At 38.8% G+C, this 19,273-nt stretch overlaps 1 protein-coding gene across 7 annotated transcripts in view; it reads left to right on the forward strand.

Annotated features, from left to right (window-relative positions):
• The window catches only part of gtdc1 (glycosyltransferase-like domain containing 1), a 360,673-nt gene that overhangs the window by 315,529 nt on the left and 25,871 nt on the right, over window positions 1-19,273 (forward strand). For all 7 annotated transcript variants that reach the window (XM_060827108.1, XM_060827116.1, XM_060827115.1 and 4 more), the window contains 2 exons: window positions 761-831; window positions 3,478-3,569. In XM_060827108.1, coding sequence (XP_060683091.1) covers window positions 761-831; window positions 3,478-3,569 — 163 coding nt within the window. The remainder of the gene's footprint in view (window positions 1-760; window positions 832-3,477; window positions 3,570-19,273) is intronic.

Raw genomic sequence — 19,273 nt, forward strand, 5'->3', positions numbered from 1 at the left:
TAGGGGAGCTGTTCAGTAGGATTTTAAATTTCCCAGCAATTCCATTGTATGCTACAATGGGGATTCCTTAGTGTCCCCAAGCGCAACTTCCATCTATGCTTCAGAAGGGAATTTCTGGATATTGGAAAATCCAGACCATTATTGTCCACAATTTAACTTTCAAACTGCTTCTGACTGTAGTTTTCAGTGGTTTACTTCAAAGATGTACAATTTGTACCAATGCACAACAAAATCTGCAATTTTATGATAAATGTTTTTATTTTGAAATTAATTTGAAATTACTTGAATGCAAACCATGACCACAGTCCCTATTTGAAAGAGCTCCTGTTTTCTTGGTTAGGTTTTGTTTACCAAGATAGCCACATTATTGCTGAGGAACAATTGGTTTACTACCAATAGCTGACCACTTCCCTGTAAACAAAAAAGAAAAGTGGAGTTTTTTTATATCATGTACCTCAACCCAATCAATATCCAGTTACGGTACAGCTATGTTAGAAACTTTAGAATAGTATCAATCCAGAGCAGGAAAGTGAAGATAATAATTGTGTCAAGAATTCTGCACTGCAACATGGTTCCTAGTTGCTGCAATATAGTTAGTCATGCTAATAAGGACTAACTGATCACTTTATATATTGTTGGAATTTTAAGACTTGGTAGCATATAGTATTCCTTGTGATGTGTATTTTTATGAGTATATTTTTGCTAATATCACACCTATTGTAATTCTTCAAATAACTTTTTGAATGCTTTAATTTGTTAGGTTGGAAGCAGTTCACTGTGGTTGCTATCCATTGTGTCCTAAAGCCTTAGTTTATCCAGAGATCTTTCCAGGTAATTTTCTTGTGTGAACAAATATTATTGGCGAGTTTGAAAGTCACTATTATTCTGTCAAGGTGGCTGCATACCTGGATGGCTAGAGCACTATGATCAAACAGTGCTTCATTCCCCTCCTTCCACCCACCCCACTCCACTCCTTAACTTCACAGCAATGTAACCTTCTGGGAGAGGCAACAAATCAGAGGATAAACTATGACTGCCTGCAACAAAAACTTGCATTAATATCATACTGTTAGCCCACTAAATTATAATAGAGACAACTCACATGAACAATTATTCTGTAAATTTGACACCAAGTCATATGAAACAGTAAGATTACCATCAAGTTTGTATAAAGAGGCAGGTTTTAATGAATTACATGAAGCAGGAGAGAGCAGTAGAAAAATGATGAGGTGTAGGCTAATTGCAGAGCTAAGCCCTAGACAGCTGAAAACAGTGCCACCAGTGAAGTAATGGCTAAAATCAGGGGTACACAAAAGACCTGGAGCAAAATGTTGAGAACTTTGAGAGGTGTAGCCTTAATGAGGTTAGAGGTGGAAAATTGAAATCCAAAGATTTGGAATCAAGGACAATTTTGAAATTGAAATATTAATTGCCTGGAAGGCAATGTAAGTCAGCAGGTGCATGAATGTGTGACAGGGAAAAGAGCCTTGAAAATCCTCTACTATTCCTTCTAGTAATCAAAACTAGTTTAAGAAATAATATGGATCATGTGTTATCTGTGAAGGCATTTACCTTTTCAATGATGATATCTCTGTCCCAGTCAAATTCTAGGCCCCTTGAAGGTACGCAGAGTCATCACCAAATCCCCCTTCCTCTCAAAAGATATTTTAAATAGAAATTGTGACTATAAAGTATGTTTCACAAAACTTAATTAAATTTAATACATTTGCCTGTCAGTAACAAATGTGAAAAGAATATGAAGCAAGCATAAAAGTTGAAAAGTGGGAACTTAAAATCCTGGTTCAATCAAGTTAATACCATTGACTAAATTAAGCTAATAAAGGCTAGCAAAAAAAAGGCCTTTCAGTGGGAAACTTTGTTCATTTGGACAACATGTAGAACCCAAAGAATCTTCCAGTTCTTCATTTCACATCTTAAGTTTATGTAATCAGAAAATTGTCAATACCTATCAAGTAATTAAATTTTAAAATGAAATATTTTTCAAATTTTCTTATGCATAATTACAATATTAAATGCATCCCTCCTTCAAAGGAAGTGAACAATAGAAATGTTTGATCTACAAAATTAATGGCATATGAATAAAATAATTTAGAATTGCATTGTATCTATGACACAGAAAAGTCCCTTTCAGCCCAATAGTTTGTGTTGATGTTTATCCTCCACATAACATCTAACCATACTTTACCGAAGTCATCTTTGCATGTCCCTTTTTGTGTCATACCTTTTATATCAATCTGTGCCATTTTCCTATACTTCATGGGGTATCAAGTTCCACATTTTAACTACTCTCTGGTTAAGAAGCTTGGCTAGTTTCTTAATCGGATTTATAAAATACTTGATTAGATGTTTTGGACTGTTTGTTATTTGCAGTGTAGAGAACACTAAAATTCCCCTCTTCCTTTATACAATAGGTTTCTCTTAGAAAAAAATGCACCATTTTATCAGTTGGTTATGGATTACCAGAGTCTTTTACCCAGTTTATACAAGCAAGTTAGTGCTGGGTTTACTGTACTGCTACACTGCCAATTGTGCACTCCAGTCTCCACCACAAAACTTTTATTTCTTTAAGCACCTAGTTTAAAGCCAGCATGAATTCAGAACCACAACTGCAAACTATGATCAAACTTCAGGCCAAGATATACATTTTTCTATCCCCGGGATACTTGTCTGTCTGGCATTTTGAAGTGCCAGTGATTTGAAGTCCATTTTGAAGATGTCTCTTTAATAAGATGTGCCCAATAAACACAGTGTGTAAACACCTATTTTGCTATTTGAAGGCATGGGCCAAAAATATATTAGAACTGTTCCTGGTCCACCAGCATCATGTCATATGAAGTGAAATAATCACGACCGAGTGAGCGTGATTCCAGGGAATTGCTTACCCTTGACTTTAACACAGCGTTTGGTGTGATAAGGTGAATTTCTATCCACAATGAAAATGACACAAATAAAAACTAAAATATTTCAGCGTGAAGTACCAATTAAACCTGTACTATCTGTTGTACAAAGTTTCAATTCTGGCAGGAGTGTAGGTTCTCATCAAAGGGTTAGCATTTGAAGGTCAATTATGTCTAACATCAATTTCTCTCCAAGCCACTCACATTCTGACTTTGAACTATATCACTGTTCCATTATTACTGGGTCAGTATCTTTCAATGTCCCCCCACCTTAAAAAAAAGCACCATGAAATGCATTGATTTAAGAAGGTAATTCTTCACTATCACCTCGAGGACAATCATTAGTTAATGCTGGCATTGCCAGTGGCACCCACTTCCTTCAACAATGAAACAAACATAACGTGTTTCTGAACATCCATTCTACTGGACCTAATACCATGCCAATGTTCTATCTACGTTAGATCTCCATAGAGAACTAAACACAGTTTGAATCAATAAACTATCTTGATTTTTACATACTTAGATGATTGTTTCACAAAAACTTCTAATTTACTTACAGATGTGTATCTATATTCTACACCGCAACAATTATTTAAGAGGCTTCAGACTTTCTGCAAAAGACCTTATCTTGCAAGAAGGAATGCTATTAAGGTAATTTATTTAATTATTTATCAGGAGGAAAAGATACCTGGGCAACCTTGTGATTTTCTACAAGTTTCATTTGCAAGCTCCTGCCTATGACATTACGTGATAAAGTACTGAATTGAAGAACATCTGAACTTTTTCTTTTTTCTTGACTTTGTAACCGCATAATTAGAACGCAGCCAAACATTTTCAACACTAGACAAAAATTGCAATTGTTCAAAAAAGTTTGCTTCGAATTGCTAACTGAATTCAAAATTTTTGAGAGAAGAGTGTTAGATTCTATGATTTCTCTTTATTTAGATTAGGATGAACAGGAATTGGCTGGTTCCACTGTGGTACACTAGCGACAACAAATGTTGAGACAGTGAGTTAATATGAGATAGTTTGACCTTGCATGGTATGTGAAATGAAAACTGAATTTGTCTTTTTTGATAGTTCTCAAGTCCATTAAATATTTTCAATTTTTTTAAATGGTTACAAATACGTCCACAGAAATTGCTGGAAAAGCTTAGCAGATCCAGCAGCATCTGTAGAGAGAAATCACAATTAACATTTTGGGTCAAGTGACCCTTAGTACAGACCTGCTGAGCTTGTCCAGAAATTGCTGGAAAAGCTTAACAGATCCAGCAGCATCTGTAGAGAGAAATCACAATTAACATTTTGGGTCAAGTGACCCTTAGTACAGACCTGTTGAGCTTTTCCAGCAATTTCTGGTTTTGTTTCTGATTTACAGCATCTGCAGTTTTTTTTAATTGAGAATACATCCATCTTGCTTCAGTTGTTTAGCTAATCTTCATGTCGATGACAAGCAGAAAGCGGTTTTCCAGTGAATTTCATTGTCAGCCATTTTGAAACTTACGTTCAGTTAAAAACAACTTATCACGGCAAGCCCAATGGTAAATATGAAAATGTTTGAAGGGTATCCCATTAATTCACTCTCTCTTCATTTTTGTTTGAAATGTCTGGGTGATTTGTTCAAGTCATGGTCTCTTTCAGTTTTTAACATGTTAATGCACAGGTAATATCTTAAAGGGAACGTTTTTTGCAGCACAGCTTATAAGCAACTTTGTGTTTCTGGAAAATTCTGAAGATATTTTTAAAATGATATTTATGTTCAATAATGATTTGTTTTATCAGATTAGATTCCCTACAGTGTGGAAACAGGCATTTCAGCCTAGCCAGTCCACACCAACCCTCCAAAGATTAACCTACCCAGACCCATTTCCCTCTGTCTAATGCACCTAACACTATGGGCAATTTAGCATAGCCAATTTACCTGACCTGCACATCTTTGGACTGTGGGAGGAAACCAGAGCACCCGGAGGAAACCCACACCAACATGGGGAGAATGTGCAAACTCCACGCAGACAGTTGTCCGAGGCTGGAATCAAACCTGAGACTCTGGTGCTGTGAGGCAGCAGTGCTAACCACTGAGCCACGGTGCAGCCTAAATTCTTGAAAATAACTGGCTACTACCAATTGAACTGAAGTCATCAACAAAACTACATCTTGTGTACTTTATAATAGTCAGAGAAAACTAAAAGACTAAATCTGTGATGTAGATTTTCTAAAAGTAAACTCTTTTCCTCCTAAAGTAATTATATCAACTAGGTAAACAATGAACAAACAAATTAAAAAGCCAAACTTCATTCAGTTGGCAAGTTTTCATTTGATGATATGGAGAGCCTTTATATTCTGCAATTGTTGACATGCTTTTGGGATTGCAGTTCCATTAGAATTGTTTTGATAAGGAATATGATGACATTGAATACATGTAGTAGAATATTGTTATATGCAGTCAACTAATGTTGGTATTAAACAGATGCTTACATGCAATAAGACAAACCTTTCAAGGATTACATAACTTGTGTCTACAACTGAGATTCAGCTATCAACTTTGAATAAATATGAATTTACAGTATTATAGTTGCTCCTGTTAGAGACAGCTGTATTACTGCATACATTGTTGCCATTATTCTTCAGAATCATATGGGATGTTTTATTATTTGTTCCTGTGATGCATTTTTTGGCAAGACTAGCAAGGCCAGCTCAATGCAGATTTTCAGCATATATTCATATTGCTTTTCAGGCAGGAATGGATAATATAAAAATGATAAAAGCTATATTATTTGGTCAGACTTTTTTCCCAAAATTCCAAAACAATGCAACAGCTTAAAAATCAGTAATTACTGCTCCAAGAAATCAAGGAAATCACTTCCAACACCATAAAACCCTTAAAAAAGGACCAGCTCTTATAACCATAAATTTCGCCCATCCTTGAGCAAAATGACTTGGTGAAAGTCAAGATTAGAGTGGTGCTGGAATAGCACAGCAAGTCAGGCAGTGTCCGAGGAGCAGGAAAATCAACATTTCGGGCAAAAGTCCTTCATCAGGAATGACTTGGTGGACCACTTCAGAGGTGTATTAAGAGTCATGTGACTGTGAATCTAGAGTCACATCTAGGGCAGATAGGCAAGGATGACAGATTTTCTTTCCTAAAGAATATTAGTAAACCAGATTTATTTTTATGACAATCCATATGCTGGACATGCACACAGACAACAGTGAATTGAGGGGTGCATAGGTTAGGTTTTTTTTTCACATTAGGATTAATCCTCGGCACAACATCATAGGCCAAAGGGCCTGTTCTGTGCTGTACTTTTCTATGTTCTAATAGTATAATCACCATTCAAGTAGATTTTGGGTCCATGGCTTATTGATTCAGTTTAACGATGTGGAAGAACATACTTCTGCAATACTAGCCCACTGATATTATCACCAAGATTAAATTCTAAAAAGAACCTCTGGCTAAAATCATACTGTAATTTGAAAATTCAAAGAAATTACACACTTAATTGTTTAAACTGCAGTGCTTTCCTGAACATCATTTGGCATTTTATTAACTGAAACAGCATATTAATTCATTGACAGCCTTTATTTTACTAAACTAGTTTACCATCGCTCAACTTCAGTAGCTATTTAAATGAAACTTTACCATATGTAAAAAAGTCCCATTAGTTTCACCATGCAAAATGGTAAACCCCTGTCAATTAGGTTAAAAATGTGCAAAACAAAAACTCAATTTAACGCATAATTTCAAAGTAATTATCTCTCAATGTCTATTAACTTGACAATGGTTCAGATGCCAGCTCATAATACTTCAGAATGCTGAGTGCACACTTCTTCTGTTCCTCATCATTCCTGCACACTGCATACTGCACATTCTTCTGGTTAGGCCCAAGCTTTAAAGGGAAACTGTTGCCAACTCTCCAGCTGCATCCAGTATTTGAACTTTTTCTAATTCAATATGTATGCTGTTACATTTTTGCAATTGTTACTTCCCTGAATGAATGATAAGGTCAATTGTCTTTTACAATATTTCCAAGAATAGCTGCCTCTTTCAAAACTCCTTTCAAGAGATTATTTCAGTGTGTCTTTTCTGATGATGAAATGGTAAAAGTAATTGACAATAATGTTGATTGACATGTGGAACATACAGTATTTATTGTGGCCCAGAAACACTTTTAAGCAGTTAGTGACGAGAGGTTATTCATATGGAGATTGGGTGGTGCAGTGGGTTAGCGCATTGTTTCTTCATTTTTGGAACCTTGATTTGAATCAAATCCAAATTGATGGAATGGAAGTCCCTTGATATGATTTCTATGTAAATTTAGTACATGAAGTTTTAGTACAAATCTAAGTGAACATTAGCTAATGCACAAAACTACAATAAGTTTGACATGAACAAAGCAAAAGATCATGCTGCTGGGTCATTACAGAGAGGGTAGGCGGTGTTATGTTCTGTTTGCAATTGATGTCACTACATGACAGTGGTAACTATTTTATATATAGTGGGAAACTCACTGTCTAGATTCACGCTAGAGGAATAGCCACGTGAGGATTAGGAAAGGAGTAATAGAGAGTGCAGGAGGAAAAGAAAATAAATTCTTTTAGTAATGGCTGTGGGATGGATATATCTCCTAAAATTCCATCTAGACTTTTAGGTCATTTATTTGTACTGTCAAGTTTCCAATGTATCTCAATCCACCAATAAAAATAAGGAAATACTTAAAACTTTTAACTCTGTAAATCATCATCTGTTAAATACAGATTTTCACCGTATATTTATGTTGTTTTTCAGGCAGGAATAGTGAATTTTTTTAAAAAATGGAAATATACATGACAAAAGCTATATTATTTGGTCATACTTTTTTTTTCTCAAAGTTCCAAAGCAATGCAACAGCTTATAAAACAGTAATTACTGCTCCAAGAAATCGAGAAAATCAGTCCCAACACTTAAAAAATTCTCAAAAATGGAGAAGCTCTTAAAGCCACAATTTTTTCCCATTCTCCATCTTGGATTGCCCAGAATCCTTCTGGTTGCTTAACAAGGTTAGATCACACACAATACAGGGAGAACTAGCCATTTGGATGCAAAGTTGGCTCATAGGTAGGAAAGATGGCTGTTGGAGGACTGCTTTTCAGACTGGAGGCCTGTTCTGTGCTGGGTCTATTGCTTTTGTAATTGTTATAAATGATTTGGATGTGAATAAAGGAGGTGAGTTCATAAGTTTCCAGATGACACGAAAACTGGTGGTGTAGTGAACAGTGAAGAAGGTTACCTCAGAGTACAACGGGAACTTGATCAAATAGGCCAGTGGGCTGAGGAGTGGCAGATGGAGTTTAATCTAGATAAATGAGAGGTGCTACGTTTTGGGCAAATCAAGATAGGACTTACACACTTAATGGTAAGGACCTGGGGAGTGTTGCCAAACAAAGAGACCAAGGAGGGCAGGTTTATAGTTCCTTGAAAGTTGAGTCACAGGACAGCAGAGTAGTGAAGAAGGCGTTTGGTATGCTTGCCTTTATTGTTCATTTTATTGAGCATAGGAGTTTTGAGGTCATGTTGCGGCTGTACAAGATATTGGTTCGGCCACTTTTGGAATACTGCTTTCAATTCGGTCTCCTTGATATAGGAAAGATGTTGTGAAACTTGAAACTGGAGCTATTTTCCCTGGAGCTTGAGAGGCTGAGAGGTGATCTTTTTGGAGTTTGTAAAGTCAAGTGTTGCTGAACAAAGAGACCTTGGAGTGCAGCTTCATAGCTCCTTGAAAGTAGAATCGCAGATAGATAGGATAGTGAAGAAGAATTTTTGGAATTTTGCGTGCTGTTCCGGTCTCCTTCCTTTCGGAGGGATGTTGTGAAACTTGAAAGGGTTCAGAAAAGATTTACAAGGATGTTGCCAGGGTTGGAGGATTTGCGCTATAGGGAGATGCTGAATAGGCTGGAGCAATTTTCCTTGGAGCGTTGAAGGCTGAGGGATGACCACATAGAGGTTTATAAGATCATGAGAGGCATGGATAGGGTAGTTAGATAAAGTCTTTTCCCTGGGGTAGGAGAGTCCAGAACTAGAGGCCATAGGTTTCGGGTGAGAGGGCAAAGATATAAAAGGGACCTAAGGGGCAATGTTTTCACACAGGGTGGTGCATGTATGGAATGAGCTGCTAGCGGAAATGGTGAAGGCTGGTTCAGTTGCAACATTTAAAAGGCATCTGGATGGGTATATGAATAAGAAGGATTGAGAGGGATATGGGCCAAGTGCTGGTAAATTGGACGAGATTAGATTGAGATATCTGGTCAGCGTGGACAAGTTGGACCAAAAGGTTTGTTTCCATGCTGTACATTTCTATGACTGTATCAGAGGTATGGTTCGTGTAAATAAACAAGGCCTTTTCCATAGGGTAGAGGAGTATCAAACTAGAGGACGTAGGTTTAAAGTGAGAGGGGTAAGATTTAAAAGGGACCTAAAGGGCAACATTTTCACTCAAGGTGGTGCATGTATGGAATGAACTGCAGAGGAAGTGGTGGAGGCTGGTACAGTTACAACATTTAAAAGGCATGTGGTGGTTATATAAATAGGAAGGGTTAGAGGGATATGGGCCAAATGCTGGCAAATAGGACTAGATTGATTTAAGATATCTGGTCTGCATGGACAAGTTGGGCTGAAGGATCTGTTTCCACGCTGTATATCTCTATGATTCCATGACTTGTAACCATATGCTGCCCAGTGTGTTCTCTATGATGGATATGGTTATGGTTGCTGAAATGCAGAAAATCAATTTGGTAAATATCTAGTATTTTTCAAAAATTCATATTTCTTAGATTGATATAAATATTATGATTTTGGGAAAACTAAAATCATGTCTAAATCCATGCAGTGTAGTATCCTTGAGTGAAAGACGCTTTCCTGACCATCTTAGAACAGAAAGCTTTTGAAACCTGAGTGCTACAATAGTTAGGGCAACTTGATCTACTTGTCTTTCCTCTGGATTAATGGGTTTTGGCCTCATTCTGTGGGCAGAATTTTAATTTTTGGACCAGCCTGCAGCAAAGGATACCAGTATTATGTTGGAAACCTGAAATATCATGAAGCAAATTTTATGGTAGCTATTAATAGCCTAACCATGCTGTTAACATCCACCATCTACAGGACTGTGGAGGTTTTATTGTTGGGTATATTCAAGACAGACATCAGTAGATTTTTGGAGACAAATGACATCAAGAGGTACAGGGACAGTGACATTGAGGTATGATCAGCCATGATGTAATTGGCCATCCCCATTCCTATGTTTGTACAAGTTTCCTGACCAATCAGAGCAGGATACAAAGCAGTCTGCATGTGACTGTTCAAGACATGGGATTTAAAGGGACCCTGACAAAGAATACACTGGATAATTTCTACAATATCCAGTGGAGAGACAACTGCATCATACTCGAGAGTTTCAATCTAGGAAGCTACCCTCACCCCCATCCCTCAGTTCTCAGACACATCCCGAGAGATCACACTGTGGCGCTATAACATTCTTATCAAACAGTGTTTTCAGAGAGAGAAGGAATAACAATGGCTCTGAAGTAAAGTGATTGTGGCTGTATGTCATTGAGGAAGTGACAGTAGAAGTTGCTTCCATCTTCATTGGCATAGTGTCACAAGAGATTATTTGAATTAATCAAGGTAATAAATGTGAGTAGAATGTTGTATTCAAGTTCCAAATCCCTCTTTCTGTCTTCTATCAGCATCATTCAGATCTTACAACTTCACTTATGCTCTCTTTCAAGGCACTTCCTCACAATCTCATCAGAGCAGGTATCACTGACTCTCACCTTCACTGTCACTAACATCAGATTATCGATACGTGATTATTTGAAATCCTTTCACCATTTCACTTCCAATTTAAATCTTTCTTTAATGACACAACTACTTCAAGCACCCCATAGGAATTAGTGTAAAAGGTGGACAAAAGACTCCTCCAAGAAGGTCCGAGCAAATTTGCATCTTCCACTAGCTCAAATACACACATCTTTGAGGGGATTCCAGGGCAGTTAGTTGGTTTGTCACACTGTACCTCATATCACAAGTAAACGTGCATAGATTTTGGAAGGTGCAAGATCTGTTCAGCTGAATGCAATGCTGAATTTGGACATTATTGACGAAGTGGGCTAGACAAGAACAATAGCAGGTTCTATCTGTTTGGAGCTGATGTGGACTAGTGGGGAGAGGTTGGAGGAAGTTGTCTCTGGTGTAAGTGCTAAGATGTGTCCAGCCTTTGCACTGATGCCCATCTCCATGCATACTCAGTCTGTCAGCTTAAATAAGATGGATGAGAAGCCCTCAAATAAAAACAAAATAATATGGATGCTGGAAATCAAAAATAAAAACAGAAAATACTGGGGCAGGGTCATTTTGGAATTGAGATGTTAATTCTGTTTCTCTCCACAAATGCTCCCAGACCTATTGAGCTTCTTCACCATTTTATTATATGTGAAGCTGTCACTCTGTTTTTTCAGGATTTGTTGAAATGCAACAAATTACTCATCTGTTCTTGTGTTCTTGGACAATGCAGATAGGAAGGTGAAGAAAGGGCTCATGGAATGTACTCTGCATTCCCAGTTACTACTTCATGCCCTTCCATCCTCAGTTAGAGCTCCATATACTGGCCTTTGTCCCTATGACCATTTTTTTTTATATAAAGCTCCAAAACCTAGAGAGTGACAGTCACAGTCAACTAAGGAACTAACAGCCACCTCTTGCTCAGCTGGAGCTAGTTGGATAGTAATGTGAAGGACTGGTGGCAAGAGGAAGAGAAAGATTTTGTTGTTTCTCAAGGAAAATTATTTCAGTGCATCATAAGCTTCATTTCAAATCATCATTCATCTTTATCACAACCTCTTGGCTTTGAGGTAAATGGTATGATGAGAGTGGAAGACAGACGTATATGTCAATGAGATGGAAGGATCATTGACTATGAGAATGTTTTGTGTTGTTGGAAGGTTCAGTGGCCAATGGGTACAGCAATGATATTTCAAATAGCTGCAATGCTTCAGGTTAGCTGAATCATGCTTATATTGTTCCATCCTAGAAATCACTGGTAATCTATCCTCACCCACATCCAGTTCCTTCTCATGTTGTCCTTCCCCTTCTCTTCTCAGTTCTCCAGTGATGAATAGTGGTTGTTACTTCTTTGCTCCTGCAATTCCAGTCATGACTATGTTGTGCAAGGTTTAGCAGACTACTAGACACCTTTGATGCATATCGAATGGGCAGCCCCCATCTATCCAAGTATCTGAATTCAAAAACCTAATAATAATTTACTCAGTGACTACTCTTGTGCTCACGTGGCTTCAGTTGTATTTTTCCTGTATGACAATAGTAGGAATCCCCACGTGTATGATCAGGTACATCTTCAAAGAGTAGCCCTTTTTTTCCAAAACAGTGATGACTGCATCTACGTGGAGGTGCAAAGATCTATTGTAGAGTTTGCAGGTACAATGTAAGCATCTTGGTAGCATCCTGGTTATCTTATATTGATGTATGCGACAGTCTCCTGGTGGTTATATATCATCTGGACATTAATGTTCTTCACTGGTGAACTTTATTAGTGATATGAATGTTCTTCGTGGAAGGAAATCTGCCATCCTGACCTTGTCGAGCCTACAGGTGACTGCAGACCCACAGCAATATGGTTGATTCTCAGTTGCCTTCTGAAATGGCCAAGCAAGCCGTTCATATGCACCTATTGCTGCAAATTTTCAAAGGCACCATGAAAGACAACAGCTGAAACAGCCCTGTTGCCCAGCAAAATCCTCCTTCCTAAAATCTGGGGCTAATGCCAAAATTGGGAAAGCTGCTCACAGACTAGTCAAGCAACAGTCTGACTACCCCACCCCTGCAAGAACAAGAAGGTTAGAGACTCCCTCGGTCCTCACCTTCTACCCCATTAATCTCTCAATACAGTGCATTATCCTCTGTCATTTCTGTCACCTACAATCAGACCTCACCATGATTGGCATATTTCCCTCCACACCCCTATCCCATTCTGCAGAGACCATTCCCTATGTCACTCCCTCCTTGGGTCCATCACCACCACCCCCCCCCCGCCCCCCCCCCCCCAACACCCAACCCTTCACACCTGACACCTTCCTTTGCCACCGCAAGAGGAATAACCTACGTCCATACTTCCACACCACTCGCCTCCATACACAGCCCTAAAGGATGTTTTCACATTCGGCAGAAGTTTTCCTGCACATCCACCCACCTCCTTTATTGTGTCCTTTGCTCTTGTTGTGGTCTGCTCTACATCAGGGAGAAAGGATGCCAACTCGTGGAGCGTTTCAGGGAACATCTCTGGGACACACGCACCAAACAACCCCACTGTGCTGCGGCTGACCACTTCAATGCCCCGTCACACTCCCCTAAGGATGTGCAAGTCCTTGGCAGCCTCCGCCGCCAAATCCAAGCTACCCGACACCTGGGGGAAGGATGTCTCATTGGTCACCTTGAGATTCTTAACTCCATGGCGTCATAGAGATGTACAGCGTGGAAACAGGCCCTTCGGTCCAACCTGTCCATCCCGACCAGATATCCAAACCCAATCTAGTCCCACTTGCCAGCACACGGCCCATATCCCTCCAACTGCATCCTATTCATATAGCCATCCAAATGTCATTTAAATATTGCAATTGTACTGGCCTCCACCACTCCCTCTGGCAGCTCATTCCATACAAGTACCACCCTCTGTGTGAAAAAGCTGCCCCTTAGGTCTCTTTTATATCTTTCCCCTCTCACCCTAAACCTATGCCTTCCAGTTCTGGACTCCCTGACCCCTTGGGAAAAGACTTTGCCTATTTACCCTATCCATGCCCCTCATAATTTTGTAAACCTCTATAAGGTCACCCCTCAGCCACTGTCGTTCCAGGGAAAACAACCCCAACCTGTTCAGCCTCTCCCTTTAGCTCAAATCCTCCAACCCTAGCAACATTCTTGTAAATCTTTTCTGAACCCTTTCAAGTTTCACAACATCTTTCCAATAGGAAGGAGACCCGAATTGCACAAAATATTCCAACAGTGGCCTAACCAATGTCCTGTACAGCCGCAACATGACCTCCCAATTCCTGTATCAATACTCTGACCAATAAAGGAAAGCATACCAAATACTTTCACTATCCTATCTACCTGTGACTCCACTTTCAAGGAGCTATGAACCTGCACTCCAAGGTCTCTTTGTTCAACAACACTCCCTAGGACCTTACCTTTAAGTGTATAAGTCCTGCTAAGATTTTCTTTCCCAAAATGCAGCACCTCGCATTTATCTGAATTAAACTCCATCTGCCACTTCTCAGCCCATTGGCCCATCTGGTCCAGATCATGTTGTAATCTGAGGTAACCCTCTTCGCTTAATGGTTGGACCCTGAGGAATGTTGCCAAATAAAGAGACCTATGTGGTCAGGTGCATATTTCCTTGAAGGTGGAGTTGCAGTATGATAGGGTGGTGAAGAAGGTGTTTGGCACACTTGTCTTTGTTGTTCAGAATATTGAGTGTAGGAGTTTGGACATCACTATAGCTCTACAAAAAATTGTAGAGACAATTGGTGTGCCCACTGGTCGCATTTATATAGGAGTTGAGAGTGTGTTGCTGGAAAAGCACAGCAGGTCAGACAGCATCTGAGGGACAGGAAAATTGAAATTTTGGGCCAGAGCCCTTCATCATGCTCCGTCCCGAAACGTCGATTTTCCTGCTTCTCGATGCTGCCTGATCTGTTGTACTTTTCCAGCAACACACTCTCAAATTTGATCTCCAGCATCTGCAGACCTCAGTGTCTCCTAGCATTTCTATTGGAAGGATGTTGTTAAACTTGAGAAGGGTGCAGAAAATATTTACAAGGATGTTGCCAGAATGGGAAGGTTTGAGTTGTAGGGAGAGGGTCATAAACTATGGCATTTTTCCTGCAGTGTTGGACGCTAAGGGTGACCCTGTGGAGGTTTATAAAATCATGAGGGACATGGATGGGTGAAAAGCCAAGGTGTTTTTCCAAGGTAGGGAAGCCTGAAACTAGAGGGCATAGGTTTATGGTTAGAGGAGAAAGATTTAAAAAGGAGGGCTAGCTATTTCATGCAGAGGGTGATGGTGCATGTATGGAATAATGTAGAATGGTAGTTGAGTAGCATTAAATGAAAGTTTCACTTTTTCTTTGAAAGTACATACTCTAAAGGCATTGCCTTTGGCTTAAGAGTACCTTAGTAAACTTGTAACATGTATATATCAAAACGAGGCTGCAAAATATTGGAAGCAGTGGTTGATGAATTGTAGCCTATTTTCAGAGACCACAAAGTTTGGGACTCCGTGTGTATGGTCACACAGATTATAATGGTGTCTGAACTGAATCAATTTTGCTTTTGGCCTTCGTGAATGTGTAGATGTCAATACAAAGGCATTCCCACAAACTAATTAGAAAGGAGTAGGGCAGAAGAGGTCATTTCTCCTCCTGTCTACGGATGGCACAGGTAGCATCGCTTGAGAACATCCTGTCGAGAGAATGATAAATATCCAACCATAGATTGCTGCAGCGTGGCCTGTCATTTGGAAATATCACGATGTCCTCAATAAATTTTCTGGATGATGTCCCAATAGAGAGCTCATTGGGCTATCAACCTCTCCAGACGGAAAAAGGCATAAGAAAAGTAAACTACTTGTACCATCAAATCAACTTCACCATTGAATGAGATCATTGCTTATCTGATAATCATTAATTCCGCTTTCCTGACTTTTCCCTAAAATCTTTGATTCTCTTTCTAATTAACAATATGTCAGCTTAATGATCCAGCCTGGACAACCTCTGTGGTAAAGAATTTCGCAAATTCCAAACCTCAGAGAGAAGAAATTTCTCCTCATTTCTGTCTTAAACAGTAACCCCTTAATCTGAGGTTATGCCCTCTGCTCCCAGATTCTCCCACAAGCTAGAAACAATCTACTCTGTTAAGGCACTAAAGAATCTTATATTTTTCAACATGGTTGTGTCTCATTCTTCAAAATGATAATGAGTATAGGTCCAAGCTACTCAATGTTTCCTCATAAGAAAATAATTCCATTCCTGGGAGCAACTGAATGAACTTTCTCTGACTCTTTCCAATGCCAGTATATCTTTCTTTTGATAAAAGGACCAAAAATATTTATAGGATTCTAGATGTGGTCTAACTAGTGCCTTGCAAGACTTGACTGTCATATTTATTCCATTCCATTTGAAATAAAGGCTATCATATCATTTGCCTTCCCTATTATTTGCAGAACTTGTATGCTAGTTCTTTTTTGTGATTTATGCATGAAAGCTCCTAACTCCCCTTGAGATGCTGCTTTCTGCAAACTTTCTCCACTTCATAATAAACCAGAGGTCCTCAATAATGCTCGTGAGGATGTTAAAAGTGCTGTAGCCATGACAGGTTGCTGGGATCATAAAAATAAAACAACAAACTGTGAATGCTGGGGTTTTGAAATAAACAAAAACAGAAATTGGTAGAGAAACTCAGCAGGTTGGCAGCATCTGTGAAACAAAAAAAGTTAATTTTCAAGTCCAAAAATCCTTCTTAGAACTAGAAGAGAAAATGTTTCTTGTTAAAATATCAAATGAATCAAAGAATGAATTGGAACTGAGGGGCACAACTGCTTTGAGATAACATGACGAGGTATTGATGCAAAGAGAGATCAAGAGTATGCATGTGGCGACACATGGCACTGAGTGTGGCCATACCTACTGTCTGAGGAACATTGTACATCATCAAGGCACCTGTGCTGCTGGGTGGATTTGAAACACAAAGGATGAAACTTCCATTGGGAATCCATGTATGCTATGTCAGAGCTGGAGACAGTCGCCGAGAAGTGAGATGTGGCTATGAAGTGAGTTTTGGCCAGTACCTTATCAAAATGAAAATAATGATTGTGAACAACAGGGAAACCTAGAAAATATATGTAGGAGTAGGCCATTCAGCCCTTCAAGCCTGCACCACTATAACTAATCATGCAATCTCAGTATCCCATCCTGCCGTCTTCTCATACCTCTTGATCCCTTTAGCCACAAGGGTCACATCCAACTCCCTCTTGAATATATCTAATGAACTGGTTCCAACAGCTTCCTATGGAAGATTTAAATGGAAATCCTGACAAAGAAAGGAGCAGAAATTATTCAAGATTGGCATACCTGGAAGAGATGTGACAGGAATTAAAGAGTAAAATAAAACAAATAACAATGAATGTTGGAGATCTGAAACAAAGGAAAACTGAAATTGCTGGTGAAACTCAGCAGGTCTGACAGAGAGAAAACAGATTATGTTTTGCACAATCCAGTGACACTTATAAACATTTTCTCACCACAGAAGCTGACAGACCTGCTGATGGTCTTCAGCAATTTCTCTTTTTCTTTGTTACTGGGGACATGTTCTGACTACTCATCAAGGCAGTATGTCCAAATTGACGTGCATTTTACATCACACAGTAGAGTCTCTCAGAACTCTTACATTGTCCTTGGTGTGCCTGGAAATATTGGGTGCGAAGATTTCAACTTATTGGACAAATTTTTCTTCTTATTTTCATGGCAGTCTTGATAGATTGTCAGCAGTAATCTGGTATTTTCCTTTTGCATTTCATAAGATGTTCACTCTGAAACAGCCTCCAACAAAATCTCTATTCTGGGTGTCATCTTTGAAATCTTCTTTGTGTTCAGTCGTTACCAGCAACTTGTGATCTATTTCAATCAAGTATGATAGGCCTAGGACATTCACAAATCCATGTACTTCTTTCTCTATAACTGCATGTCATTATTCAGTTACAGTAAAAATCCTTCAAGTGTAATAGACAGGTCATCTAATCCCATAGTGCAGAATCTACCCATACTTAGAGAAGACTGTCTCCAATGATATGAGCACTTTTTGATTGTGTCAAATGATTGCTGTTGATGCTCAACCCACAGGTGGCCTTGCTTCAAAAGTTGCCTGAGAGGTTCATTTACCTCAGCTGAGTGGGATAGTAATTTTCCCACTTGGTTCATCATACCTACATATCCATAAAACATTTTATTATGTGAAGGATCCTGTATGATTATAATCTCTCAATGAATGAACATGTAAAATGGGCACAGCCATTGAAACATAACTCATTGTAAATAAAATTGCCCATTGTTTAGTATATTTCATTATTCTCAGTTTTGGTCAGAGAGTGCAAAAAGATAGTGAAGGAAATAGTAGTGCCACAATTTGATGGTAGGATCTCTGCTACTTGGTTTAATTTGGTTGAAATTAACCATGGCTTACCTGCCAAGAGATTCCTTTACTACTTCATTCTAACACAAAAGTAGAAAAATATTCCATTCTCCAGAATTGACAGAAAAGATTCACAGTGTTTATTGCCCATCAAAGTACTTACTGAAGTTGAAGTTCTGGTAAGTATTTGAAGCCAAAGGGCAAGAGTAAAAGAATTATTGACTATAATTCTTTGTATATAAGAGCTAAAGTTCTTTTATACCTTGGCATTGAAGTTAGTGAATTTGATGATGTAATGATACCCTTTGGCTTTGAGCATTATTATTTATAAATCGGTCAATATTTTAACACTGTCACTCTCCAAAATGTTCACATTTGTGTACCGTTAGACTTTGAAACACTGAATAGTATGAAATGTTATTAAAGAACTGATACTTAAACTGTAGCTAAAGGGTAAAATAAATACTGACTGACATTTGCTAGATAGAAATGTTTAAGTGTTGTCCCTTGGAGTTTAAGTAACCTGTGCATGCAATAATACATCCTGAATGACCTTTACAGTCCTTCTGGCAATATTTGAAACTCCCATTGAAAGCTGAGCTTTGTCTTTTCCTCACCAACTTGCTTTTGCTCTTCCATATATTTCTTCTCTCCTTCTCAAGATGTATCCTTCCTTGTTCATTCTTGTGAATTAGAATAGGATAATCTTAATTGCCACATGTACTCCAGTTTAGGAGTAAGTGAAAAGTTTTTACTATGGCTGCTTCTAATAGCGTCATATTGGGTATAAGTACCTAGGTACAAATCTTGGATGCAAAAGAGGATTAAAAGGACAGGTGGTGGCATTATCTACAGTGTCTCAAAAAGTAATTAGGAAATAAGATAGTTATAACAGTGTTAAAAGATTTTCATTACAGTCTAGTAAAGAATTTCAGATAGTAGTAGCTGAGCATGTGGCCTGACCGCCAGTGCCAGGCACAAGTCCAACAACTGTCCCACTCAGCTCCAGCATCCAGTCTGCTCCTCACTGGCACTCAGCTGCAACAAAGTAAGTCGCACTGTACTGGGACTCACTTCTCGCGCTGCACCAGTACTCGGGCTTCCCTTCGCACTGTACCGGTATTTG

Source organism: Hemiscyllium ocellatum, chromosome 7, assembly GCF_020745735.1.
Source record: "Hemiscyllium ocellatum isolate sHemOce1 chromosome 7, sHemOce1.pat.X.cur, whole genome shotgun sequence".
In the NCBI taxonomy this organism is placed as follows: Eukaryota; Metazoa; Chordata; class Chondrichthyes; order Orectolobiformes; family Hemiscylliidae; genus Hemiscyllium; species Hemiscyllium ocellatum.